This window comes from Malaclemys terrapin, chromosome 1, assembly GCF_027887155.1.
Source record: "Malaclemys terrapin pileata isolate rMalTer1 chromosome 1, rMalTer1.hap1, whole genome shotgun sequence".
Lineage (NCBI taxonomy): Eukaryota > Metazoa > Chordata > Testudines > Emydidae > Malaclemys > Malaclemys terrapin.
The window spans coordinates 41,167,768-41,195,174 of NC_071505.1; the positions used below are offsets into that span (position 1 = coordinate 41,167,768).

The 27,407-nt window shown below is 43.4% G+C and overlaps 2 protein-coding genes across 5 annotated transcripts in view; one reads left to right on the plus strand and one right to left on the minus strand.

Moving 5' to 3' along the window:
- Positions 1–26,834, minus strand: LOC128834298 (uncharacterized). 2 transcript variants are annotated; one of them, XM_054022910.1, is made up of 3 exons: positions 26,519–26,834; positions 1,638–3,952; positions 1–564 (listed from the first exon to the last, which is right to left on the minus strand). In XM_054022910.1, exons 2-3 carry the CDS (start codon positions 1,849–1,851, stop codon positions 2–4), a joined length of 777 nt encoding a protein of 258 aa, XP_053878885.1. In that variant the 5' UTR covers positions 1,852–3,952; positions 26,519–26,834; the 3' UTR covers position 1. The 2 variants fall into 2 exon arrangements, with proteins under 2 accessions (XP_053878885.1, XP_053878891.1); XM_054022916.1 differs by lacking the exon at positions 26,519–26,834 and adding an exon at positions 11,533–11,595.
- The window catches only part of POT1 (protection of telomeres 1), a 160,054-nt gene that overhangs the window by 116,786 nt on the left and 15,861 nt on the right, over positions 1–27,407 (plus strand). For all 3 annotated transcript variants that reach the window (XM_054022891.1, XM_054022902.1, XM_054022897.1), the window contains 5 exons: positions 9,451–9,614; positions 10,413–10,501; positions 12,856–12,897; positions 14,228–14,384; positions 24,635–24,840. In XM_054022891.1, coding sequence (XP_053878866.1) covers positions 9,451–9,614; positions 10,413–10,501; positions 12,856–12,897; positions 14,228–14,384; positions 24,635–24,840 — 658 coding nt within the window. The remainder of the gene's footprint in view (positions 1–9,450; positions 9,615–10,412; positions 10,502–12,855; positions 12,898–14,227; positions 14,385–24,634; positions 24,841–27,407) is intronic.

Genomic DNA, 27,407 nt, shown 5'->3' on the forward strand with positions numbered 1-27,407 from the left:
ATCATGTATTCTTTATTAATTGATTATAAACATAGGGAGAGAACCGACAAGGTAATCTTGGTGAGGTTTGGGAGGAGGATAGGAGGGAAGTAAAAGGCCACTGAAAAAATTCAATATAATGACAGCCTTTTGGTTGGGCTATCCACTGGGGTGGAGTGGGAGGGTGCACGGAGCCCCTCCTCCCCCGCGTTCTTACACGTCTGGGTGAGGAGGATATGGAACATGGTGAGGGAGGAGGGAGGTTATACAGCGGCTGCAGCGGCAGTCTATTATCCTGCTGCCGTTCCTGAAGCTCCACCAGATGCCGGAGCATGTCCGTTTGATCATGCAGCGGCCCCAGCGTTGCAGCCTGCCACCTCTCATCTCGAGCATCCCTCATGACCTCACGTTCACTGGCATCTTTCCTAAATTTAGATACCGTGTCCTTCCACTCATTCAAATGAGCTCTTTCATTGCGGGTGCATTCCATTATTTCCGTGAACATCTCGTCTCGCGTCCTCTTTCTCCGCCGCCTTATCTGAGATATTCTTGGGGATGGAGGCTTGAAAAATTTGCAGAAAAACCCTGGAGGGAGGGTTGAAAAAAAGGAGAGAAGTTTTTAAAATGATACATTTTACAGAACAATGCTTATACTCTTTCATGGTGAACAACACTATTCACATTACATAGCACATGTGATTTCAGTACAAGGTCGCATTTTCCATCTTAATATCGAGTGCCTGTGGCTTTGGTGTTACAGATTACAGACGCAGGTCCGGGCAACAGAATTCAGCTTTCATGCAGCCATGGTAAGCCATTGTCTTTCGGCTTCTGCGCCCTCCTTTCCCACATACCAAGCAAAGCCCGTTGAGTGCTGCGGTTTTCCTGTTAACCTTCAGCAGCAGAAAACAAACTAACCCCCCACATCCAATTCTCTAGGATGATCACTTTATCCCTCCCCCCACCGCATGGCTGGTATAAGGGAAGATCCCTGCAGAAACCAAACTAACCCCCTCACCCTCCTTCCCGCCATGAATTATCTGGGATGATCGCTGTACCCCTCCCCCCACCGCGTGGCTGGTAACAGGGAAGATCCCTGCTAGCCAAACGCGAAAAGCTCAGGGCTAATTCCTCCCCCTTCTCCACCCCCCCCCCCACGCTTGGCTAACTGCAGGGAAGGTTTTCTTTTCAGCCACAGGCAAACAGCCCAGTAGGAACGGCCACCTCTGTCCCCTTAATTAAATTCCCATATTTCAACCAGGTTACCATGAGCAATATCACTCTCCTGAGGATTACACAGTGAGATAAAGAACGGATGTTGCTTGAATGCCAGCAAACACTGGGACCATACGCTGCCAGGCTTTGTAATGCAATGATACCAGATGACTTGCTGCAAGTATGGCGTGGTCAAGTGTCCTACCATGGAGGACGGAATAAGGCTGCACTGCCCAGAAACCTTGTGGCAAGGCTTTTGGAGTATCTCCAGGAGAGCTTCATGGAGATGTCTCTGGAGGATTTCCGCTCCATCCCCAGACACGTTAACAGACTTTTCCAGTAGCTGTACTGGCCGCGAATGCATCCCAAGTCCTCAGGGCAAAGTAATCATTAAAAAACGCTTGTTTTAAAAGCAAGTTTTATATTTTAAAAGGTAAACTCACCTGAGGTCCCTTCCATGGGGTCATGGTCTTGGATATTGGCTTGGGAGTGTTGGGAGGGTACTTCAGTCAGGCTGAGGAAAAGATCCTGGCTGTTGGGGAGAACGGAGTGCTGGGTGCTCTCCGCAAGCTCCTCCTCCTCCTCCTCCTCCTCCTCTTCCCCGTCCGCAGAATCCTCAGGTGTAGCTGATGAGATTATCCCCGCCTCGGAATCCATGGTCAGAGGTGGGGTAGTGGTGGCGGCCCCCCCCTAGAACTGCATGCAGCTCGGCGTAGAAGCGGCATATCCGCGGCTCTGACCCGGAGCGACCATTTGCCTCCTTTGTTTTTTGATAGGCTTGTCTGAGCTCCTTGACTTTCACGCGGCACTGATATGAGTCCCTATTGTGGCCTCTCTCCATCATGCCCTTGGAGATTTTTTCAAAAGTTTTGGCATTTCGTCTTTTCGAACGAAGTTCTGCTAGCACTGAATCCTCTCCCCATATAGCGATCAGATCCAGTACCTCCCGTACGGTCCATGCTGGTGCTCTTTTTCGATTATCGGCCTGCATGGTTACCTGTGCTGATGAGCTGAGCTATCTGTGATCACCTGTGCTCTCCACGCTGGGCAAACAGGAAATGAAATTCAAATGTTCGTGGGGCTTTTCCTGTCTACCTGGCCAGTGCATCCGAGTTCAGATTGCTGTCCAGAGCGGTCACAATGGTGCATTGTGGGACAGCTCCTGGAGGCCAATACCATCGAATTGCGGCCACGCTAACCCTAATTCGAAATGACAATATCGATTTTGGCGCTACTCCGCTCGTCGGGGTGGAGTACAGAAATCGATTTAAAGAGCCCTTTATTTCGAAATAAATGGCTTCGTTGTGTGGACGGGTGCAGGGTTAATTCGATTTAACGCTGCTAAATCCGAATTAAAGTCATAGTGTAGACCAGGCCTAAGTCTGATGCAAAGAATTCCATACAAGTAAGATCTATTCTTTCAAAATTACTCATATTTTTCTTTGACCTTCTACCTTTCCTAATTTGACAGTTTTTCAGCTGTTTCTAATTGGCTTCTTTCTGGCTTCCTATGGTCTCACTGCAGGATTAATCCTAATTACTCTTGGATTATTCTTATCCTGTTTTTAGTTTAAGTTAATGGTGGGGTTGATGATTTTGTAGGTCATGGGTCTTACAAATGCTTTCACAGCACAGACTACATCTTAATAGGGAGATTATCTCATGAACCAGCTCCTTTCACGTTCATAATTGTATGCACCAGCTTCGCTTTATTCTTGATACCATTCTACCAGCAATTTAAAGCAATTGTTTATGTGTGGTGGGAGAAAGTAATATTAGGGAAGGTAATTAATAAGTATGTATTAAACTGTATTTTATTAACTTTTTTAGGTGGAAACAGGGAAGTTCCCACAACAACAGCAAAGCTCCTAGGATGTGAACAAAATTATGCATGTGAATAGTTCCATTGGTTGCAATGGACCCACTCTCATGCTTAAATGCTTTGGCATATTGGAGCTCAGGGCAAGAAGGAAAAGGAAAATGAAAGAAGTTAAGAGAAAGGGAACCTGGCCTTTCTTCTCCCTCAAGTAAAGTTCTGTTTTCTTTGGAAGAATCAGATTCTGTGTACTAAACTGTTTTCTTTTTTCTTCTCATCCCAGTATTCTAGTGGCCTGGTGTTTAGGCTGAGCCCAAGAAAAGAGCAATTGGCACCAGCCAAAGCTCTACCTCTGCTGCCTAGTACATACTTATCCCTAACTCAACAAGATTAATCACTCATTCATCACATATCTCAGACTTTCCTCTGCACCTACTCAGTAGGCAAAAAAAAAGTAAAAATATATTGTACATTGCTTTTATGTGTGTGTGTGTGTGTGTGTTTATACACACACACACACACACACACACACCAGGATATATCACATTTGTATTAAATCCAGGATAGCGATTAAAAAAATACAAATTAGATTATTGGGTGACCAAGCCCAAATGACTCTAAATGTATCAGATGGAAATTATCCCCATATTTTTAGGGGGTTAACCTTATCCACTAGATGATTTCTCATTGAAGTTCAGGCTGTTCATTTCATACTTACTCTTACTTTGCTAAGAATTAGCCTGTAAAAAGATTTATGCTTAAACCAAGTCTGGGGAAAATGGAACTGAAACAGCAAAATCTCCAGGTTGACAATTTGCTTAAGTCAGTGACATTTTCCCACTTGTCTCTGGCTGGATTCATGTGTTTTGTTTCTACCGGGCTGCTCCGTATGGATAAATTGGAGGCTCGTGCAGTCATCTCACTATACCGCTACTTGGAAAGCTGGGGAAAAACAAATACAAACATTTATCTTTCTAAATACTGTTAGAGGGCTTTTCCGTCACCCTCCCACTTCTCTGGTTCTTGTCATGCAGACAGCAAGCATAAAAAGAACAGAAGTCCTGAGTGCAGGCAATGCGATGTTTATTGGGGTTAGTTTGCAAGCAAGCATATTATGAAGGCCTTCACACCAGTTGGACTTATCTCTGTAAACCGATAGTCTGTTCCCCAGTGTTCCGTTCCCAACACTGACGCCACAGAGCATTTACCCCGTGTCCCCCTTCCCAGCTCTGACGCCACAGAGCGTTTACCCCATGTCCCCCTTCCCAGCTCTGATACCGCAGAGCCTTGCCTGTGTCCCTGTTCCCCATTCCCTATTCCCTGTTCCTGTTCCCCCCCCCCCAGCAAGCATGATTCCAATTTCCCTTCCCGCCACTTCCTGTTTGACCTGTTTGTATATTCTCAGCTATTCCTTAATCAATCATTTTACTGAAAATTTAACCAACCAATCCAAACATATTGTAACATAATTCTCTACCCAATTATATCCCACTACCCTAATTAACTTACACCTAGCAAAATTAATTATACAGCAGACAGAAACAATTAGAGAACCAGAGAGATTAACAATAGAAAAGTGGGGGCCATGAAGATAAAATAATACAGAAATGAGGGTTTCACAACCACAACCATTGATCTTAACATTCCTTGCACTGCTATTATTATTTTTTACACAACTTTACCCCGATTACACTCCCATCTTGTACAATCAGAGACAGTCAAGTTAAGTTCCAATAGAAACTCCTTACGTTCCTTTAGTGAGTTTGATTAACTCGTCCAATAGTCAAATAATATAGATCAGAGTATGTGGTGCCAGCAGTCCTTTACAGACCATTTCTGTGGGAAAAGGGCCCATTTTCCCTTAGAATAGCTATAAAGGCTCCTGGGAACAAACACATAGTGGTGGCAGTAGCCACCTGACCCCCTTGTATAATCTGTTTAACTACCAGGGTTCCACTCAATGTGACTGTACCAAGTTGAACAAATAATTTCATCTACATAACTGGGTTTTATCATCAAACCAAAAACTTCCTTCTTATAACACCACAACTGTTACTCTTTAACATCTTCACAACCATTACCTTTTAACTTTTCCACAACTCCCAACCGGTTACTTCCCTCCAAATTCCCCCCAAACTCTGTAGTATTAATTTCTGCAAACATCTGCCTTTTACCTGGTGCTGTCTTTACCTCTGGATTGTTCAAAAAGGCAGTAAAAAACTTCTCAGTTCTCATTTCAGTTTTAAAAAGAGAGAGAAGAAAAAAAAAGCTTACCACTGTTAACATTCTGATGAAACTAATAAAATACTCTCCTAAAATACAAAGACATGAAATCAGATGGAGAAATCCAACTTTAAAAAAGAGAGGAAGAGGCTTGGAAGAGGTGGTGACAAATATAATGTAAACATCTCTGAATCCAAAGCTTTAAGGTGTAAGGGATGTTTATACTTTTTCAAAGGAGGAAGAGACAGCTTTCAGGAAGGGAGCAGTTTCCACTCCATAGCACCTCCCTAGCAAAAGTGCAGTCTGTTGCTGACTTCTGACACAGTGGTAGAAAGTCTAAGCCAAACGGATAGTATAGAACCTTGAAAGAAACCACACTTCCAATTCATTGATGAAACACATTTGCCCATTATCACTGATTTACTTCAAGAAACATTCCAGGAATGAAGGGTAGCAATGTAATTTAGTGACTGGTCTGGCCTATAAAAAGACTACTGAGAGATCCAACATAAACACAACAGTCCGCTGTTTATTTTAAATCCAGCAGATAATTTAAGACTCTGATTAGAACAGTCTCAACTCTAAGGAAAGCCAACAGGGAGATTGGAATCTACCTGCTATGTCATTGGTGTCCAAGTGTACCTGGAATTGAATAAGCACTGATGTACCAAACACCATCCCTAAATCGGGAGGTTTGAGAGTAAACAGTAATTAGGCAAGTTCTTCATTGTCCAAACTTGATTTCTTAGTAAAAGGAATGATCCCAGAATTTAAAGATAGTTGGCACTTTACCATTTGCTTAGTAAGTTGTTGATAATACCAGTCAGTAATGACAGCTAATCTCAAGTGACCAAGATGGAAAAACAAGTGGTTAGCCTCACAGGAAACTCAGAAGACTATAGAATCTCTAGTCAGAGAACTAATTGAATGTAATCAGTGCATTTCAGGCCATTAGGATATCATAATCAAAAGTTCCAAAGAGACAAAGGAATCTCACAAAACTGGGTGAGTGGGCAGCAAAATGGCAGATGAAATTCAATGTTGAAAAATGCAAAATAATGCACATAGGAAAACATAATCCCAACTATATATATAAAATGATAGGGTCTAAATTAGCTGTTAACTCCAAGATCTCTTTCTTGAGTGGTATTGTGGATAGTTCTCTGAAAACATCCACTCAGTGTGCAGCGGCAGTCAAAAAAAGCTAACAGAATGTTGGGAATCATTAAGAAAGGGATAGAAAATAAGACAGAAAATATCATATTGCCTCTATATAAATCCATGGTATGCCCACATCTTGAATACTGCATGCAGATGTGGTTGCTCCATCTCAAAAAAGATATATTGGAATTGGGAAAGGTTCAGAAAAGGGCAACAAAAATGTTTAGAGGTATGGAACAGTTTCCATTGAGGATAGACTTTTCAGCTTGGAAAAGAGACAACTAAGGAGGGGATATGATTGAGGTCGATAAAATCGTGACTGGTTTGGGAAAAGTAAATAAGGAAGTGTTATTTACTTCTCATAACACAAGAACTAGGGGTCACCAAATGAAAGTAGTGGGCAGCAGGTTTAAAACAAACAAAAGGTAGTATTTCTTCACACAACGAACAGTCAACCCGTGGAACTCTTTGCCAGAGGATGTTGCGAAGGCCAAGACTATAGCAGGGTTAAAAAAAAAAACTAGATAAATTCATGGTGGATAGTCCCTCAATAGGATGGTCAGGGATGCAGATCCATGCTCTGAAATATCCCTAGCCTCTGTTTGGCAGAAGCTGAGATTGGGTAACATGGAATGGATCATTTGATGATTGCCCTGTTCTGTTTATTCCCTCTGAAGCACCTGGAATTGACCACTGTCAGAAGACAGAATACTGGGCTAGATGGACCTCTGACCCAGTATGGCTGTTCTTATATCTAAGTCTGCTCTGGTTGTCCCAATTTAATTTGAAGAGTGTGATTTTTATTACAATAATTGTAATGGTGTTTCTCAATCATCAGTATCCTGAGTAGTGGATGGTGGTTTGGAAATAAAATAAGTACTATTTTTTTTTTTTTTTAATTTTTAAAGATTTGAATAGCTTTTCTTTCAGCCTTCACAGTGCGCCAGTCAGTCTACCCATCATGCTACTGGAAAAATCATCTTCTTTATTCACTGTTCCACTTAACTGTGTGCATATATATTGCTCTCTTGAAAAGTTACACTGACTTCTGGTCTTCATCTGCATCAAGCTCAAACTCTTTAACTTCCTCTTCTAAGTTCTGTACAGTGTGTCTCCTGACTACAGTTCCTTTTCTCCACCTACAACCTATGTTCTGCCAACTCATCTCATTTCGATGCTTTGTTGATATCCTCCTCTCAGAAGCAACTTTTTGTCTTCTGTCACCATTCCCCATATTCCAGGAATGCACTCCCAGACACTTTGCACCTTGTAGACTCTTAAATCTGTCTTCAAGACTCGTTAGTTTCGGTTAGTCCCTGTCTTGGGACTGGTTCTGTGCTTAGACAATTGCAAGTCTCCCATTGATTTTTAAAGGTGCAGGCCATTATCTCCAGTCCCTTCCCTCTTGCTCCCTCAAACTTTAAATATTTATCATCTAAGTGAACAAATGCAAAACACGTAATCATACATTTTTATTTAAAAAGAAAATAATTCTCTAGGTGTGTAAGTAACAAAGAATGTCTCCTGAACTGTGACTGCAGCCACTGTAAACTGTAATGCAAAACAGGTGTGGCTATAAAAATAATGGGCCACACCATTGGTTAATACTAATCTGCATAAATCCATTGGCTTCAATTGAGTTTTTCCAGTCTACACCTGCTGAGAATCTGGCCCGATAAGTGCTATGAGTGCACTTACAAAATTTCTGCCAGTGTGGACGATTCTGTGTTTAAACCAGACAGTCAAAACAGAACTTTTTAATTGTGACCCCTGCAATATTGAGGTTAATCCAGTGTGAATTTAGAGTCTTCTATAATTTGCATATATGAGTCATGTTTCAAAGGTATTTAGAGCAAATATAAATCCAGATTATTAAATATTTGCAACTTGAAAGAAGGCTGCGTAACTGTCAGCCTATCAACTGAATCCTGGCTGATATTTTTCAACGAGGATATGGAAAACAGTAAATTATATTCCTAAATCATTAAAATAAGTCAAAGGAAAATGAGCAACATAGTTAACCCCACCCACCCAATTTGCCTACCTTATAAAAAAAACTGCCATTTATTTTTGTTATAATAAAAAATAATCATTCTGAAAATATGTGAAACACCAGTAATCCTCTGGGACCTCCTTTGTCTTTGAAGTTATCTTTTAAATAGATTTAAAATTATTTTTGTAATTTGGCAAGAGTGTGTTGTGAGATAACAGAACTGATTCTAAGCAAGGCGGGGAATACTGTACCTATTGTTGACCCTTGGAGAGAAAGTCTGGCAGTGTTAGAAGTAGTGTCAAAGGTAGGGAGCTGTGAAAAGTGTTGGTTCTTTGGTGCTCCAAACTAGATTATTTGTTCATTGAACAATAAGATATGGTGAGGTGTAAAATTTATTGCATTAATTTACTCCTAGTGCTGTGGTGGACATGAAGCCAAATCAGGGCCGCCCAGAGGGGGGGGTAAGTGGGGCAATTTGCCCCGGGCCCCACAGGGGCCCCCACGAGAGTTTTTCAGGGCCCCTGGAGCTGGGTCCTTCACTCGCTCCGGGGGCCCCGAAAACTCTCGCAAGGCCCGGGCCCCCGGAGCTTCTTTTGCTCCGGGTCTTCGGCGGCAGTTCGGCAGCGGGGGGTCCTTCCGCCCCAGGACCCGCTGCCGAAGACCCCAGCCCCCCAGAATCCTCTGGGCGGCCCTGAGCCAAATACTGAGTGCTATCAAATGAACCATGTGTACGTGAAAATTACAACACAGATCTGTCTCTGGAGAGTCTTATTGCAATTATAAAAATGTATTCTGTCCTTCCAGGGAGGAAGTCCTTGGCCTTGTTTGCTTTGTAGCAGCAACTTTGGCTGCTTGGAGAGCAGAATTGATAGACTTTGCAGGAAGCCAGATCCAGTCTTCCTCAGCTGATGGGACAGTTGAACACCAGCTTAACATTGAGAGTAAAAGTAAAGTGGAGTAAAAGTAGACAAGGGGATTGATTCTGAGGATTCATAGGCTTTTTCTAGGAGAAAAGCATGATAATTCTAATCATTTTGTATTATGAAATCATGTGTTTGTTTAGGTTGGAAGCTTTCTGAGAATTTACAGTCTGCATACAAAACAAGCCAGTGCTGAGAACCAGCCTGATGTTTCCTATGTAGAATTTCATCTTCATGGTGGCACCTGTTATGGTCGAGGAATTAGGGTCTTGCCAGAAAATAATCCAGATGTCAAAGAACTAAAAGCGTAAGTTCTGTAAATAATCTTTGAGACTAGTCTGGACATTTTAAATGCAGTATTTTAGAATTTTAATTCCAATAAACATTAAGCTATTTACATTTGTAAGTGCTTTAGGGACTGATTACATGTAAGCACCCAGCGTTTCTGGAGTGGAATGAGGTTGCTGTTTGGCACTACCACACCATAGAACAGTTTTCAAAAGAGGGTAGGCAAGTGAGGATTAAATTTTCCAAATGAAACTATAAGAGGAGTTTAGATTAACAAATAATAATGGTCCAAGTTATGATTTAGCCAAGCTAGCAGGTGTTGTAAACATAATACTCTTTTTAAAAGTGGCATGGGGTCTTTTAATGATGAAGGTGCTAATTCAGCAAAATAATTAAGCATTTGCTTAACTTAAAGCATGTGCTTAGGTCTAATTGAAGTAAGTGAGATTTAAACCCATGCTTAAGGCAAGGCACATCAATAAATACTTTATTGAATTAGGGCCCATAGGCAAAGAATAGCTAAGGTTCAAGGTCTCAATTTTATATTTCATCAGAAAGTCTGCACTTCCAGCAGCACAGTTCTCTCTTTGCACTATATAGGATATTGATTCAGAGGGTCTCCCCTACTGCATCTTCAATAAACATGCCCTTGGATTCTTTTCTGTTTTATGTCCATACAAGAGTTTCTATTATATCTAAACATTCAAGCTGGACTCTGTGAATAAAAGGTTCACATCTTTGATACCTTTTAGATCTATTGAAAACCACAGAAAATGTATATATTCATATCTTTAAAATCTTTGTTCTTTCTTTATAGATTCATGGATTCTGTGAATCTCGCAGAGTCTCAAAATGTGGAGAGCATGTCTTCAATGGAATTGGATGGCATTTTTAGCAATCTATCATGTAAGAGCAATTGGAAATTGATTCACTCCCTCTTGCTACATAAATATAGTACTGGTCATGTTATATTTAATATTGCTTTAAAGAAGACTTGGAGTGTTTTTCTTTCATTTAAACAAAAAGTATTTGGGAGATACAAGATACACATGGACCTATTAGACCAGAAACCAATATTCACTTATTCTTCTATCTCCCAGCAGAAGTTTGTCATGCAAATGAATGTTTGTCATGTAAATAAATGAATGTTAAAAGCGACTTGGTAAAGAGTTATTTAAACACAGAGAGTAAGATCTTCACTTCACTTTAATGTAGCACTGTTTTCAAACAGCACTGTGTTAAAGCACACTAGAGAACATTTGGTGCGCACCAGCACAGTACACACACCAATTAACGTGCAACTAGTGTGCTTCAGAAAGCACACCCCCATAGCACATTACACCACTGTGTACAAGCCCTTAACAGGAAGCATGTTCATAAAAAACAGAATGCTGGTTTAAGGAAATTCATATAAAAAGTAAGGTCTCTTAGAAAGAGGCTGCCCTGTGCCTATGATGACACATAGGAATAGTAGCAAAATAGTCACTATCTCTGTTTTGAAGAACTAAGATTCTATAATCTATTTTCCTTTCTGGGAATTTCACGAGTGTTGCTTCCATTTCATTCTATGTATGTTATCTGCATAAATCTCCCACTCATCAAAAAGCCAATAGACCCATATGAGTTAATATACAGATGTTTAAGGGAATGATGCTGTGGTTTTAGAAATTCAGTACATACTTTTTTATTTTTAAAAAAGTTTGTAATTGGAGGGAGAAGTTTGCAGCTACTATTGGATTCATACTTAATATACCTTTTCAATAGTTCTCTTTTATATTAATTCTCTTTTGTGTACAATTGAATCCTGTAGAACCGCATCTATTTAGGAGACCCATATTGCTCTTAGATTCTACTGTGGTGACCACCATGTAGACAGAACCTCAGAATTGCTACAAGACTAAGAAAAAAGTTGTTGGGTTTGTTTTAAAGCAAATTACCTGTTAGCTGTCAGATTATGAAGTTATAGATTTCTGAACTTTTCATGCGGTCAGGAACAGTGAGGATAGTGAATAAATTATTTCTAGAACTCAGTCTACCAGGCAGGAGAATTTAATGTCCAGAGCTGTTGATCAGGAAAAAAGCATGTTTCAGTGTCCTTGAAATCTATGTCTGTAAAAAGGCACCAGATAGCCTATAGTGTATGAAATCTAATTGCAGAGATGTTTACTGTAATACTGTTATTTGTTAACAAATATAGAATACAAGGTTTGGATGAAAGTAAAAGTGCAGCTCAAATGTGACAAGCAACGATGGCTGTACTAACATGCACTGTGTGCAGGTCTACACATGTAAACATAAATCTAAGATAAATATTATTATATATGAATAAAGATACCTGCACCTGATGAAGCCTTTTACTGTTAGTCTCTTCTCCTATACCAGGGGTAGGCAACCTATGGCACGTGTGCCAAAGGCGGCACACGAGCTGATTTTTAGTGGCACTCATACTGCCCAGGTCCTGGCCACCGGTCTGGGAGGCTCTGTATTTTAATTTAATTTTAAATGAACCTTCTTAAACATTTTAAAAACCTTATTTACTTTACATACAACAATAGTTTAGTTATATATTATAGACTTATGAAAGAGACCTTCTAAAAACATTAAAATGTATGACTGGCACACGAAACCTTAAATTAGAGTGAATAAATGAAGATTTGGCACACCACTTCTGAAAGGTTGCCGACCCCTGTCCTATACAGTTTGAGCAAAACCTAAAGGACATTGAGATAATGAAAAGCAGGTCTTGCCCAAACAGAATGGAATGGACTCTCTTGTGGTAAGAGGCATTGTCAGATGCAGGTATTAATCTATTGTAAAGCACCTTTCATGGTTTAAAACACTTTAAGTGACACACTCATATGATCATACATCTCAATTATCTGCCTTTGGACTGTATTTGGTCTAGTTAGTGGACAAACAAAACATCTATGAAAAATAAAATAAAATACAAAAGCAGATGGATTTTTGAATGATTAGGGGATGCCATTACCACTTACAATGTAGATAGGAGAGAGACTTTCACAACTAAAAATATAGAAATTTCTCAACTACAAATGACATCAAGACAAATATAAATGAAGTTTTACGTAGAGTAGCAAGTTTTCATCAGTGATGACATTATTTTTTTCCTATTAACTGAAACGCAGCAGTTATCTATAATTCAGAATTAATAGCAATCGTACAATGTTAAGTGGTTAGTAGCAATGTCATACTCAATTAACACAACTATTTTTCCTTCAAAATATGTCATTTCTTAACAGACCAGTCATATTCACAGAGATGCCAGGAGTTATCTGTTACAGGTAGGAAACATTTTTTATACCAAGGTGGTAGACTTCTTATAAATAGTCTCGGAAGGATTTGAAGTTTATCTGTAAATTTCAGTAAATTTCAGTTTCAATGTGATGAAAAAAATATTTCCATTGATGATAATCAAAATTTACAGATGGTCCAAATAACAAAAATGCTGCTAGAGAACTTATTGGGGTTTAATGTAAGGATATTTGCTTTGTATATTTTGACATGTGATGTTGACAGTTTGTGTTTTAGTGGTTAGAAAGCTTTAACTTTTTGAATCGTTACTGTCTGACCCCTCCCAATTGTCTGACCACCCCACCCATAATTTCCCATATATGTGAAAATTTAAAATGATTAAAAAATAGAAAAAGCTTAAAAATAAAAATAGATATTATCAATCAGAATTATAAGAAAATAAAAATTGAATTCTGCCAAGCCTACTTATAAATAACAAGGATGGATGTTGAGACGTTAGCTTACAAAACTGTTCAAGTAATTGTAATTGTCTAATTTCCATTATGAATGTTGTTTTTTAAGGACGATATACATTTAGATGTAGATAAACCCACACAACAAATTGAGCAGTGATGTCTATGGGATGCTAATATGTTCAGCCTTGTGCTTTCATCCTCTCAATTGCTAGTATCTTGTTCCAATCACCTTTGTTGAAATATCCTATTGCGTTCATTTCATTGTGTTGGAACATTTTTAAATGGGAAGAAATTATGACATTTCAAAAATTATTCTTATTAAAATATGTAGGATTTTCCCCTACTTGAATCCTTTTCACCCAGGGTCAAATCACTGCAGACTTTGGGAATGTCTTATGTCTTAAAGGCCAAAGGAACCATTTGAAACACTGCACTTGTAAAGTGGAGACTGCAGCAACAGATATATTTCTCAAAAGTTCTGTCAATTCAGCTAATACCTGTTCCTGCCACGCTTTTCATAAAAATGGACATCTGATTGGTCAAAACTGGCTTAAGTGCTGCAAGACCACGATTTTACTTTACCAGGGTTTGCAAATCTAACATTCTGTTCCATGGGAAGTGGAATTGCAGCCATCAGCTGAGTTACTTAGAACTCTTATCAGTTTTAGCTACAGCTGCTCAAAGGTTCTGCTAAAATAATTTCTCAAAGATGCTTACAGACTTTAGGATCCAATAGAGTATTTTTACCTTTTTCAAGAAAATTCTAAATTAAAAAAAAAAAACGGTAGTGAAAATTCTTTAAACACATCCCTGTGATGGTCCCATCCACTCACTTTATTGTGCACTTGTATTGTTCCAAATATTGTTTCATTGCTTAATAGCTCGTATTTTTATTGCTTTACAGTATTAACAGATCATCAGCATTTAGATGACACAGCACTGAATACTATCTTGAACAGCTCAGTTCCTCAACAATATCGCATTAGAGCAAAACTCAGAACTTTTAAACCCCAGAAGCTCTATCAGTCCGTTAAACTTTATTGTTCAAAATGCAACTCACTGTAAGTGTTTTACATAATAACAGTAAAAGTTACAGATTGCTCAGATTGTTTTAGGAATCTTAGATAAGCTTTTAAATATTTTCATCTTTCTTTTAAAACTGAAGATGAGTTGAATTTAAATCCATTTCGTTTCAAGCAAAGGCTTAGAAATTTACTGAAATTAGTTGGGGAAAACTGTAGTCATATGGGATATGCTTACTAAGTTCTATTCAGTGGCTCCAGAATTCTAGTTTCTTCTTCGAGTGCTTGCTCATATCCATTCCATTAGGTGTGTGCGCGCCGCGTGCACGATCGTCGGAAGATTTTCTACCCTAGCAACACCGGCGGGTCGGCTGTGGAGCCCCCTAGAGTGGCGCCTTCATGGCGCTGAATATATACCCCAGCCGACCCGGCGCCCCCTCAGTTCCTTCTTACTGCCCCTGACGGTCGTTGGAACTGTGGAGCGCTGCTTAGCTGTTCTCCACTCTCCTTAGCTTAGTTTGTTGTATCACAGTTATAGTTATAGTTATAGTTATAGTGTTTATAGTTAAATAGTTAAATAGTTTAAAAGTTGTTCTAGTTGTTCTAAGTAGTTCAAGGGATTAAGGGGGTCGTCTCCCCCTTTCTCCCCCGGCCGCGGGGCCGGGCTCATGCCCAACGCTCCCGGCTTCAAGCAGTGCGCCTCCTGCACTAAGCCTATGCCCACGAGCGACCCGCACGACTCCTGTCTGAAGTGCCTGGGAGAGTCCCATCAAACAGACAAGTGCAAGATCTGTAAGGCCTTCAGACCAAGGACCAAGAAGGAGCGGGACTTTCGGCTCCGGCAACTCCTGATGGAGGCGGTACTTAGTCCGGACGCTCCATCTACAAGTCAGGCCCCGGCACCTAGCACCTCGGTGCGCAGTGCCCCGGCGGCACCGGCTATGACGACCACGCGAGTGGCGTCAGACAAGCCTCCCCGGCACCGGACCTCGTCAGCACCGCAAGCAGTGCCTCGGCGCCGGTCATTATCCCCGGGGCATAAAAAAGCCCATAAGACGGGGACATCCGTGCCGAAGACGCCGGCTCCCCCAGTGCCGGGGGTAAAGCCGCGTCCGCCGGTGGAGCACCGGAAACAGGTGCCTCCAGCACCGTCGACTCCGGCGCCGAGGCCGTTGAGTCCGGTGCAGATAGCGTCTCCACCGAGACCGGCGGTGATACAGTGCCTCCCGTCGACTCCAGAGACCTTCGCGGCGGCGAGAGACTTAATAGCTCTCACGGAGCCGGCACCGCCTCAACCACCGGCACCGACTGCACCGTTGACTCGCCCGGTCCAGTCGAGGGGGAAACCTGCCTTGATGCGCCCTCCATCGCAAGGGCTGGAACCTCGGCACCGATCCAGGTCCCGAAGCAGGTCCCCACGCCGCTCGCAGTCCCGGCACCGAATATCGCCTCGGCACCGGTCGTACTCGCGGCCAAGATCTTCTTCGCGGCACCGCTCTACGTCTCGGCACCGCTATGATCGTCGGCACCGATGAACGTCGAGACGTAGTTCTCGGCACCGCTACGGTCGACGCTCGACGTCGAGAGGCCGCTCCCGGCACCGGGCATACTCCAGGTCCTCGTCGAGGTCCAGATCCGACTCCCGGCACCGACGAGGTCATCGGCACCGGTCGCGGTCCCGGCACCGATCGCCGGCACCGCGTAGAGATAGATCATCTCCGGACCGGCACCGTGCGGCACTGCAGCCAATCGGAATCGTCTCGACGCTCTCGGCACCGCCGTGGCCATCGAGATCGGAGTCCCACTCCTTGGAGGACCTCTCGAGATCGGCATACCCCCCTCAGGGGCAAGCCGAGGAACAGGACTTGGGCCATTGGCAGGAGATGGCAGAGGACCATTCTCATGGCCCATCTCACTGGTCGTTTTGGACCCCGTGGGCGTACCATCAGGCGCAAGGGGCTCCAATTGCTTCGACCTCTCGCTCCGGTCACTCCATCAGAGGGGCCCCGGAGTCTACCATTTCGCGGCCTCCGCCAGGGGGCATGGAGGCTTCTGTGTCCGCACCACCTGACGCCCTGGACCCAGGCGCAGGTGATGCTCCAGCCCAGGAACAGAGAGACCAGGACCAGCCCTTGGATCCTGTTCCACCGGAGGCATCTTCCTCTTCTTCTCCGGATGAGGCAGTGGCGGGCACATCATGCACAGGCCCACCTCCAATAGATCTTCGGGCTCACCAGGATCTTCTGCGCAGGATGGCCCGTAATATGGACCTGCAGGCGGAGGAGATAGTGGAGGTGCACGACCCGATCGTGAATATCCTTGGAGCGGATGCCCCATCGAGGGTAGCGTTACCCCTGATCCGCACGATACAAATCAATGCGGATACGATATGGCAAACTCCTGCCTCTATCCCACCCACAGCGAGAGGGGTGGAAAGGAAGTACTTTGTCCCATCTAAGGACTATGGGTACTTGTATACCCACCCCCAACCGTGTTCACTGGTGGTGGAATCAGTGAACGCACGAGAGCGCCACGGCCAGCAGGCTGCAGCGCCTAAATCAAAAGAGGCTAAGCGGCTCGATTTGTTTGGCCGTAAGGTATACTCAGCCGGAGGGCTACAACTTAGAGCGGCAAACCAACAGGCGCTACTGAGCCGCTACAATTTCAACTCCTGGAACTCTATGGGAAAGTTTAAGGAGTTGATTCCCCAAGAGTCCAGGGAAGAGTTTGGGGCCATGGTAGAGGAGGGCAAGAAGGTGGCTCGGACCTCCTTGCAGGCCTCCTTGGACATAGCAGACTCAGCTGCGAGGACCCTGGCTTCGGGTATCGCTATGCGCAGGATCTCCTGGCTTCAGGTTTCGGGTTTGCCTCCGGAGCTGCAGCAAACCCTACAGGATCTGCCCTTTGAGGGACATGGATTGTTCTCGGACAAGACGGACTCTCGCCTGCAGAGCCTCAAGGACTCGAGAACAATCATGCGCTCTCTGGGGATGCATGTTGTGGGCCCTCAGCGCAGACCATTTAGGCCGCAGCCTCAGCGCTTCTACCCCCCCCCCCCCCGCCTCGTCAGAGACAAGACTCGGCCCGGAGGCGAGGGCGAGGTGGTAGGAGAAGATGGGCTGGCCCTCAACCCGGTCAGAACCAGGGGCCACCAAGACCACCTTCAGGTCCTAGACAGAACTTTTGAAGGTGCGGTCGAGGACGGCGCCCCAGTCATCCCCCAGGATCCAGCCCCCTCCTTTCAGGATCGTCTCTCCCACTTCCACCGCGCTTGGTCCCTTATAACTTCGGACTGTTGGGTCCTCCGCACGGTGGAGAGGGGATACGCTATCCAGTTTTCTTCTATCCCCCCCTCCCACCTCCCTTCCCCGTCCCTCTTCAGGGACCCTTCTCATGAGCAACTTCTTATACAGGAGGTTTCTACGCTCCTGGCCATGGGGGCCATAGAGGAGGTTCCGATAGAGTTAAGGGGCAGGGGATTTTATTCCCGTTACTTCCTGATCCCCAAGTCCAAAGGAGGTCTGCGGCCCATCTTGGACTTGCGCGGACTCAACAAATTCGTAGTAAAGTTGAAGTTCCGCATGGTCTCTCTGGGGGCCATTATCCCTTCCCTCGATCCTGGAGACTGGTTCGCCGCCCTCGACATGAAAGACGCATACTTTCACATCTCAATTTACCCACCTCACAGACGCTTCCTGCGATTCGTGGTAAATGCGGTGCACTACCAATTTGCAGTCCTTCCCTTCGGCCTATCCTCGGCCCCAAGAGTGTTCACGAAATGTATGGCTGTCGTGGCAGCGTACCTTCGTCGGCAAGGGATACAGGTGTTCCCGTACCTAGACGACTGGCTGGTACGCGGTCGCACCAAGGAGCAAGTTCAAGCTCACGTCCACATAATAGTGCACACATTCAACGAGTTGGGCATCCTACTCAACAAGGACAAATCCACTCTAGAACCTACCCAGAGAATAGAATTCATAGGCGCAGTTCTAGACTCCAGACGTGCACAAGCCATCCTGCCAGACAACCGATTTGGCACCATCACGAGCCTCATTCAAGGGCTCCAGGCGTTCCCAACTACCACGGTGAGGTCGTGCCTTACCCTGCTGGGTCACATGGCTTCCTGCACGTACGTAACCAGGCATGCCAGACTTCGGCTTCGCCCACTCCAGACCTGGGTGTCGTCAATATATCGACCACATCGGGACAGCCTGAACATGGTGGTCACGGTCCCGATCTCGGTCCTGACCTCCCTCACCTGGTGGCTAGATCACAATGTGGTCTGCGAGGGGATGCCATTTCACGCCCCACAACCCTCTCTGCACCTGGTCACAGACGCTTCATCTCTGGGTTGGGGCGCCCATCTCAACGAACACCATACCCAGGGCCTGTGGACTGCACCCCAGCTAGCCCTGCACATCAATGTTCGGGAACTGATGGCGGTGCGCCTGGCGTGCCAGGCATTTCTCAACCTCCTACGTGGCCGATGTGTGTTAGTTCTCATCGACAACACCACGGCCATGTTTTACATCAACAAGCAAGGAGGAGCACGTTCGTCAATTCTATGCCAAGAGGCCATTCGCCTGTGGGACTTCTGCATCGCCCACTCAATCCATCTCACGGCATCGTTCCTCCCTGGAGTCCAGAACACTCTAGCGGACCGACTCAGCAGGTCCTTCCAGACGCACGAGTGGTCTATCCGTCCGGACATCATACATTCCATCTTCCAAAAGTGGGGGTTTCCCCAGATAGACCTGTTTGCATCTCGAGACAACAGGAAGTGCCACGTGTTCTGCTCCCTACAAGGTCGAGCTCCGGGCTCCCTCTCGGATGCGTTTCTCCTTCCCTGGAAAGACCACCTGTTTTATGCCTTCCCTCCGTTTCCTCTGGTCCACAAGGTACTGCTCAAATTGCGCAGAGACCAGGCACAGGTAATTCTGGTCGCTCCAGCGTGGCCGAGACAACATTGGTACACCACACTGTTGGAACTCTCGGTTCAGACACCGATCCCGCTTCCGTTGTGTCCGGATCTCATCTCTCAGGACCACAGCCGGCTGCGTCACCCCGACCTGCAATCACTCCACCTCACGGCGTGGCTGCTCCATGGTTCACCCAGGCAGAGCAGCAATGCTCGCACTCTGTCCAACAGATTCTGCTGAGCAGTAGGAAGCCCTCAACACGCACCACGTACCTGGCCAAGTGGAAGCGGTTCTCCTGTTGGTGCGAACAACGAGCCACGTCCCCGTTGCAGGCACCCATTCCTCTCATTTTGGAATATCTCCTCTCCCTAAAACAGCAGGGGTTGGCGATATCTTCAATTAGAGTTCACCTGGCCGCTATATCGGCCTTTCACCCAGGGGAACTCGCGTCCTCGGTATTCTCTAACCCGATGGTCGTTAGATTCCTCAAGGGCTTAGACCGGATGTACCCACAACAACGTCAGCCCGTTCAGACGTGGGACCTCAACCTGGTTCTCTCCAAGCTCACAGGTCCTCCATTCGAGCCACTGGCCACCTGTTCACTTTTGTACCTATCCTGGAAGACAGCCTTCCTCGTAGCCATCACCTCAGCAAGGCGTGTTTCTGAACTCAGGGCGCTTACATCTGAGCCCCCTTACACAGTTTTTCACAAGGATAAAGTGCAGCTTCGTCCACATCCTGCCTTTCTCCCTAAGGTGGTTTCTCCTTTTCATATCAACCAGGACATCTTTCTCCCGGTCTTTCATCCCAAACCACATGCCACTCGCCAGGATCAACGTTTGCATTCCCTGGACGTACGAAGGGCCCTGGCCTTCTATATTGACCGCACAAAGCACTTTAGAAAGACGACGCAACTCTTCGTTGCAGTGGCCGACCGAATGAAAGGCTCACCGGTCTCCTCACAACGCCTATCCTCCTGGATTACGTCTTGCATCCGGACTTGCTATGACCTGGCAGGTGTCTCAGCACCGCACCTCACCGCTCACTCCACGAGGGCCCAGGCTTCCTCGACGGCTTTCCTGGCACAAGTTCCGATCCAGGACATTTGTAGAGCAGCGGTTTGGTCATCAGTCCACACATTTACAGCTCACTATGCACTAGTGCAGCAGTCCAGAGACGATGCTGCTTTCGGATCAGCGGTTTTGCACACTGCAATGTCTCACTCCGACCCCACCACCTAAGTTGGGCTTGGGAGTCACCTAATGGAATGGATATGAGCAAGCACTCGAAGAAGAAAAGACGGTTACTCACCGTTGTAACTGTTGTTCTTCGAGATGTGTTGCTCATATCCATTCCAAACCCGCCCCCCGTCCCCACTGTCGGAGTAGCCGGCAAGAAGGAACTGAGGGGGCGCCGGGTCGGCTGGGGTATATATTCAGCGCCATGAAGGCGCCACTCTAGGGGGCTCCACAGCCGACCCGCCGGTGTTGCTAGGGTAGAAAATCTTCCGACGATCGTGCACGCGGCGCGCACACACCTAATGGAATGGATATGAGCAACACATCTCGAAGAACAACAGTTACAACGGTGAGTAACCGTCTTTTCTGTTCCAGTACGCAAATTTGGCACTCAATTTTGCCCAGGACCTAGAAGCAAGATTTATCTAACCCTGCTCTTACAATTTTTTGAGTATCCCATCATAATAACCCCTGTTGGTATCCACATAACTATCTGTATTTTGGCTTTTAGAATTCTAAAATGGTGGAAAGTATCAAAAGGGTAGCCATGTTAGTCTGGATCTGTAAAAGCAGCAAAGAGTCCTGTGGCACCTTATAGACTAACAGACGTATTGGAGCATGAGCTTTCGTGGGTGAATACCCACTTCTTCGGATGCATGTAGTGGAAATTTCCAGAGGCAGGTATAAATATGCAAGCAAGAGTGAGTCAGGCTAGAGATAACGAGGTTAGTTCAATCAGGGCCCTCTGCTAGAACTAACCTCATTATCTCTAGCCTGACTCACTCTTGCTTGCATATTTATACCTGCCTCTGGAAATTTCCACTACATGCATCCGAAGAAGTGGGTATTCACCCACGAAAGCTCATGCTCCAATACGTCTGCTAGTCTACAGGTGCCACAGGACTCTTTGCTGTTTAAAATGGTGGAGACTGCCAGTACAACTAGAGACAGAGTTTGGCTTTATTTTCAAGGTTATTTTATTTAAGGGGGAAAAATATTATTTGAAAACTGTCAGATATCAATTTTGTCCTGGCAAAACTCACTACTGCAAATTAAGTAAAAATTCAGAAAATTTTTGATGTTTCAAGAAAGTGCATTGAATGTGTTAAATAATATTAACATAATTTCACCAGCACATCATGAAGAGCAGAGTAGTCTATGGGTTGTATGTGTGTCTAAGAGTCTTACTTCTGGGTTTTAATCCTAGCTCTCATAAAATCACCTTGTGGCCTTGGAAGGAGTTTTAACATCTCTTGGTGTCCCATCTTTAAAAGGAGGATAATGCCTTTCTTATAGAGGAGGGTTGTGAGGATTAATAATGTTCATTCATGGCTGATCCTGAAAACTGATACGCTCTCTGACCTAGCACATGCTTAACTTTAGATTACTCAAATGCTTAAAGTTGAGCATGTGCTGAAATGCTTTGCTAAAATGGGGCCAGACCACTAAGTTTCTTTCAAGATCGAGCCCTCTATATGGTGAAAATGTAAAGCACTGTATATATCGCTGTGCAGTATTATTGGTGCTTAATGGTCCTCTTGTGAGATTTTCTTACAATATGTTATTTATACAGAAGCTTTCAGCCCAAGGTACTTTACAAACTGGGCTAAATTCTGACTGCATCTGAACACATACTTGAAAAGTCACAGCCAGAGTGGGGAGTTTCATCCTGTTTCTGCCTCCCCCCAAACCTGCATAAGCACTGTTTGGAAGTTGCTCTATAAATGGAGCTGAGGAGAGGGGCATTCCATCATGGTATCAGGGGGACCCATATATTCCACTTCCCCATCTGTAAAATGGGGAATAATAGCACTTCCCTACCTCAAAGTGCTGTTGTGAGGATAAATACATTAAAGATTGTGATTTGCTTTGAGATCTACTGATGAAAAGTGCTATATGAGAGCTAAGTATTATTATCATAGACTTTAAGGCCAGAAGGGGTCAAAATGATAATCTAGTCTGACCTCAGCCTCAACCACCCCCTTCTGTAGTAGGCCCATACCTCTGGCTGAGTTAGTGAAGTCTTCAATGAATGAGCTTTATTTTAATTAGGGTTACCATATCTAATAAATAAAAAAAGAGGACCCTCCACGGGCCCTGGCCCCGCCCATTTCCCCACCCTTAGCCCCGCCCCAACTCCGACCCTTCCCCACCCTAACTCCGCCCCCTCCTCCCTCCCACTCCCAGCCAGGGGGAAAGGGCTGCCCCAGGGTTACCGGCTTCAGGGTTTGCCGGGCAGCCCCCAGACCCTGCGCCCCCGGCTGGCGCTTCCCCAGCGCAGCTGGAGCCCGGGAGGGGAAGCACCCAGCCGGTGGTGCAGGGTCTGGAGGCTGCCCGGCAAACCATGAAGCTGGTAGCGCTCGGGCTTTGGGCAGCCCCTATGCCTCCGGACCCTGCGCCCCCAGCCGGGCACTTCCCCTCCCGGGCTCTGGCGGCGCACGGACATGTTCGGCTTTTTGGCAATTCCCCCCGGACGGGGATTTGACTGCCGAAAAGCCGGACATGTCCAGGAAAAAGAGGACATATGGTAACCCTATTTTAATAATCCATGGTACACTTCAGTTCTAACAATATAATGACATTGTCCTTTATTAGACATCTATATTTTACAATTAATAATTAAAGCTGTTACTGGTTTAAAAAAAAGAGCGTTCTTCATTTGAGTAGCGCTGTCAAAAATTGTATAGAACTTTTTTAATAGGAAAATGCTGATACATCAAAATCAAAACGTTCCATTGGAACGTCACTTTTGACAAAATACTGTTTTTAAAAAATTGAAGCATTTCAGTAAAGTCAGAACATTTTGCTTTTCATGTCAGTTACTTTTCATTTCAAAATTTTATTTCATATTTAATTTTATTTTTATATTTTTATTTTATTTGAAATAAAATATTTTAAAAAATGAAAAATTTAAAACCAAAATGTTTTGATTGACCCAAAACAAAAAAGTTTGAAAAATTTTGTTTGGTGAGAAAATTTCAAAATTTGATAATTTGTTCCAATTCAGAATGAAATGCTTTTGAAAAAATGGAATTCCTGTGAAATGCAAATTCCTGACTAGACTACAAGAATTACACACACACACTCACAGAGTACAGGGACTACAACTTTGTTCTTAAAAATTAAAAATCATGTAGCAAATGAATAAATAAATACATTGGGTACAAATGTCAATAGAAGAAAAAAATAGACACAATTAGTGAATACTCTTGCATGCAATACAGTCATGCTCTGGTTGGAGTTTTGCCCTTGATTTCTTTGGGAGCAGGAATTGGTGTGGGTAAATGCTTTTTTAAATAGAGATATTCTGAGTTTCTGACATCCTTAAAAAAAAACAAAAAAACTTTTTTTTCATTGTAATGATGTTTCGTGTCTCCTTGTTGCTATTCCACTCAAAGCCAATAAGGCTTTTCCCCCCAAACAGAAAGTGTGCCAGAACATTTGCTGTTAAAATTTCATAAGCAATCCAATATCTTTGTGTTCATAATTACACTTATACCTTGGGTTGATCCTGCAATCTATTCCACCATGCAGAGCAAGGAATGCAATGTGTTTGCACTCCAGCACAAGTGCAAACAGTGGTTATGTGTGGCACAAAGTAAGGTATTGTCTTGCAGTGGAAAGTGGTCTCAAACAGCTGCTGCTCTTGTTTTCTTTTTTTGCAGAATGCATGGTAAAATAGAGTTGGATAATCTGGGTTTCAACGCTAAAGAGACATGTAGCTATGTGACCATTTTAGGGCCTATTCCAAAGCCAAGTGAAGTCAGTGGGAATCTTTCTGTTGATTTCAGTGTGGGCTTGGATGAAGGTATTAGGCTTTACCCCTGCTGATAGACAGGATTAGCTTTCTTGGCATGCAGCAGCAGGCTCATTCATGCAGGACTAATTTTCCTTGAGCTTATATGCACAACACTCCACACCTTTGCTGTGCACCATCAAACCCTTAAATTGCTACAACTTGTTGTATATTATCTTTTGTCAAAGATCAGTGTGGAAAGGTGAATTTTCCTGTATATGCTGCTGTTATAATAATATTTCAATATCTTGTTTGTTTAAAGTACTGCATTTCAGCTACTAGACTATTGAAAGAGAAGCTGCTACTATTTACCTATTGCTTTCTAAAATGTTTTAGGCAAGAAGTTCCAGATGGAGATGATTTTGACTTAATATTAAGAGACTGTGCAGCTTCAGCTCCAAATCCAGAAGTACATAATTCATTGTGGTATGATTCTGAAGTGTGGGATACAGAAAATCAGGGGCAAAGAAAAATAGCTGTTCATTTTGTAAAACATGATGAGCTGCTTCAGGAGCCAGAAGATACTTTGATTATGGTACAAGGTAAGATAATTATATTACAGTTATACCACCTAGGATGGCGCAGTGGACTTTACCACTAGAAATTTAGGATTTAAATATCTCTGATTTTAAAACAAAAAGTTAGTTTGTGAGTTGTATTTAAAAACAAGCATATGCATATTAGAATCCTCTTTAAGTGATGGTAAAATCCATTAGAATTTTAGGGTTAGATAGAGGTGGTTGGTTGAGTCTCTGAAGTTTTCAGATAAAATTTATTGCAAAAATAGTGGGTTTGGATTTCTGTAAACCAGACAGGAGTCAGATACCTTTGTATCTGATAAATCCAAACCAAGAAGCTTATTGATGATGCAGTTTTTTAAAAAATGTACTGTCTCCAGCTGGGCTTTTAGGTAGGTTTGGAATGGTGATTGCAGTCTTACCAAAAATATTCAAACGTGGCTGGATAAATTAAAGGCTTCTGATAATGCAAACCCACTATATACTTTGTCAGCCTCTGGATGTCAGTGTTGTGTCACATAAATAAAGCTGAAGCAGTGTGCTTTTTATCTGATTGCTTTTTAGGGGGAGAGAAAAAAAGCCACCTAACTTTAAACAAAGCAATTTAGGTAAAGATATAAATAAGGATGTTTGAATAGAATATAAGTAAGAAATTTTTGCACAGCTTCACATTCTGAATTTAAAACAAGGGCACAGTATCCAAGTGGATCAATGTGGAAGGGCAAGGGTGAGTCAGTTGGCCCTTTCCATGGACAGATCATTAGGGTTAATGACAAAGCCCCTTCTGTTTGCTACTTAGTTTATTATCTGACTAGTTTCAACAGTAGTCTGCTTTGTGGTGTGTCCACAAATTCTTCAATCTGTTGATATAATTTTCTTCCTTTGTAAAAGCCCTGTCTCCCCAGTTCTGTGTCTGTTTTTTTTTCTCCTAAAATAACCAAACAATATACCTTGCTCTGCAAATCATTGGAAGATATTAAAGCCCCAGCAGCTGAATGTTTGAGAGAGAGCATGTGGAGTGGAAGTGAAAGACACAAATCTTCATATATTTACTAAAAGAAACTTTAGATGACCAGTATTTCAGTTCATTTTCTCCTTCCGAATATTGATAATGGAACGTGTCTAAAAAAGATGGCTACTCTCAGAATTTGGGCTTTTTACTTTTTTCATTTACAAGTTCTGGGAGGAATTTTGTGTGTGTTCCCAGATACATCCTTCCTTAATTTCTCCATATACACACAACAGCAGCTATTCTTCTGGCCAAGTAGATCTAAATATTACTCTTGGTGTTGCATAAGCAGCTTGCTTTAGTACAGTATGAGATCCTCCCTTCCCCAGAAACCAGATGCTGAGCTATGTTACTTTACTTCCACAGGATTTTTTTTTTTTTTTGCCTCTGTTGAGCTGAGAGTTGAGATAGAGCTAAATCCAGGAAACAGATCCACTGCTAGATCAGCCTTTATTTAAACAACTTTTAATGAACATAAATAAAACTAATTTGTAGCAAACCTTAAAAAAGGTGGAGTTTAAGATATTGATTACATTTAGATTAATATGTACTATTCATTTACTTCCATTTTTATCCAGTAAATTCACTCTGATTCATTTCAAGTTACAGCTATTGTTACTCTGACAAATTTGTTGATGTTGATTTGTTAGTACACTAAAATCATTGTCTAGATTGACTTTATATTCCAAATACCTTTAAATTATGGAGGCATCCCAGTGGTTCCATAGTTAAGGCTGTACTGAGTTTTATGCTTAACGCATGATTTAAATCCTTCGTCTGACCATAACATTTCAAGCATTGTGTTCTGAAGAGGTTGTTGCTATGGCAGTGGACTGGACTGTATTCTTGGCTCTGCTATGTAACCTTGAGCAAGTCACTTCATGTCTCTGTGCCTCTATTCCCCTCCCAAGATTTATTCATCTTTTATGGTTAAACCTTAGGTAGGTACTGTCTCTTACAATGTATTTGTACAGTGCCTAGCATAGTGGGGCCCTGATCTGGTTGGCTTCTCTAGTCACTCCTGCATGATAAATAACGGTAATAATAATAATAAAATATATGAGACAAAGCCATAGTTCCTATAATAATGCTTTTGTAAGATCTTAAATCTAATTTAAGCTAAAGTTGTTTTTGCAGAAAGTTACTTATTTCAGAAAATTCACTCATACATTTCTTTCCTATTATCCATTCAGGAACTAATTAGTTCAAAAGTTATTTAGCCAAAAACTAGTGGTTATTAGGTGCTTAACAATAATTACAGGGTTAAGTGTATCAATCTGGTTCTTGAAATTACAAGGAAACACAGTTACACTGGTCTGAGGTCAGAGTGTTTCTAGATTCAATCCAGCAACCATATCAAACAAGCACTGCTGTGACTGAGGGACCTATGATCACGTTAAGAAATGACATCCCTGTATCTCTAAGGGATAAAATGCATGTCTTATGATACTAGACCAGGCTGGGCAAACTGTGGCTGGTGGGCAAACTACGGCGCATCAAGTTCCCGCCGGGGAGTGGGGTTAGGGGCTCTTGCTCCACTCCATGCGCAGCCGGGGAGCGGGGTCAGGGGCTTTGTGCGGCT

Excerpts from the sequence above, each read along its gene's own strand:
- LOC128834298 (XM_054022910.1), bottom strand. The coding sequence starts at position 1,851 with ATGGATTCCGAGGCGGGGATAATCTCATCAGCTACACCTGAGGATTCT. Across the intron at positions 565-1,637 it reads CCCCATGGAAGGGACCTCAG|GGTTTTTCTGCAAATTTTTC; the intron begins GTGAGTTTACCT and ends CCCTCCCTCCAG.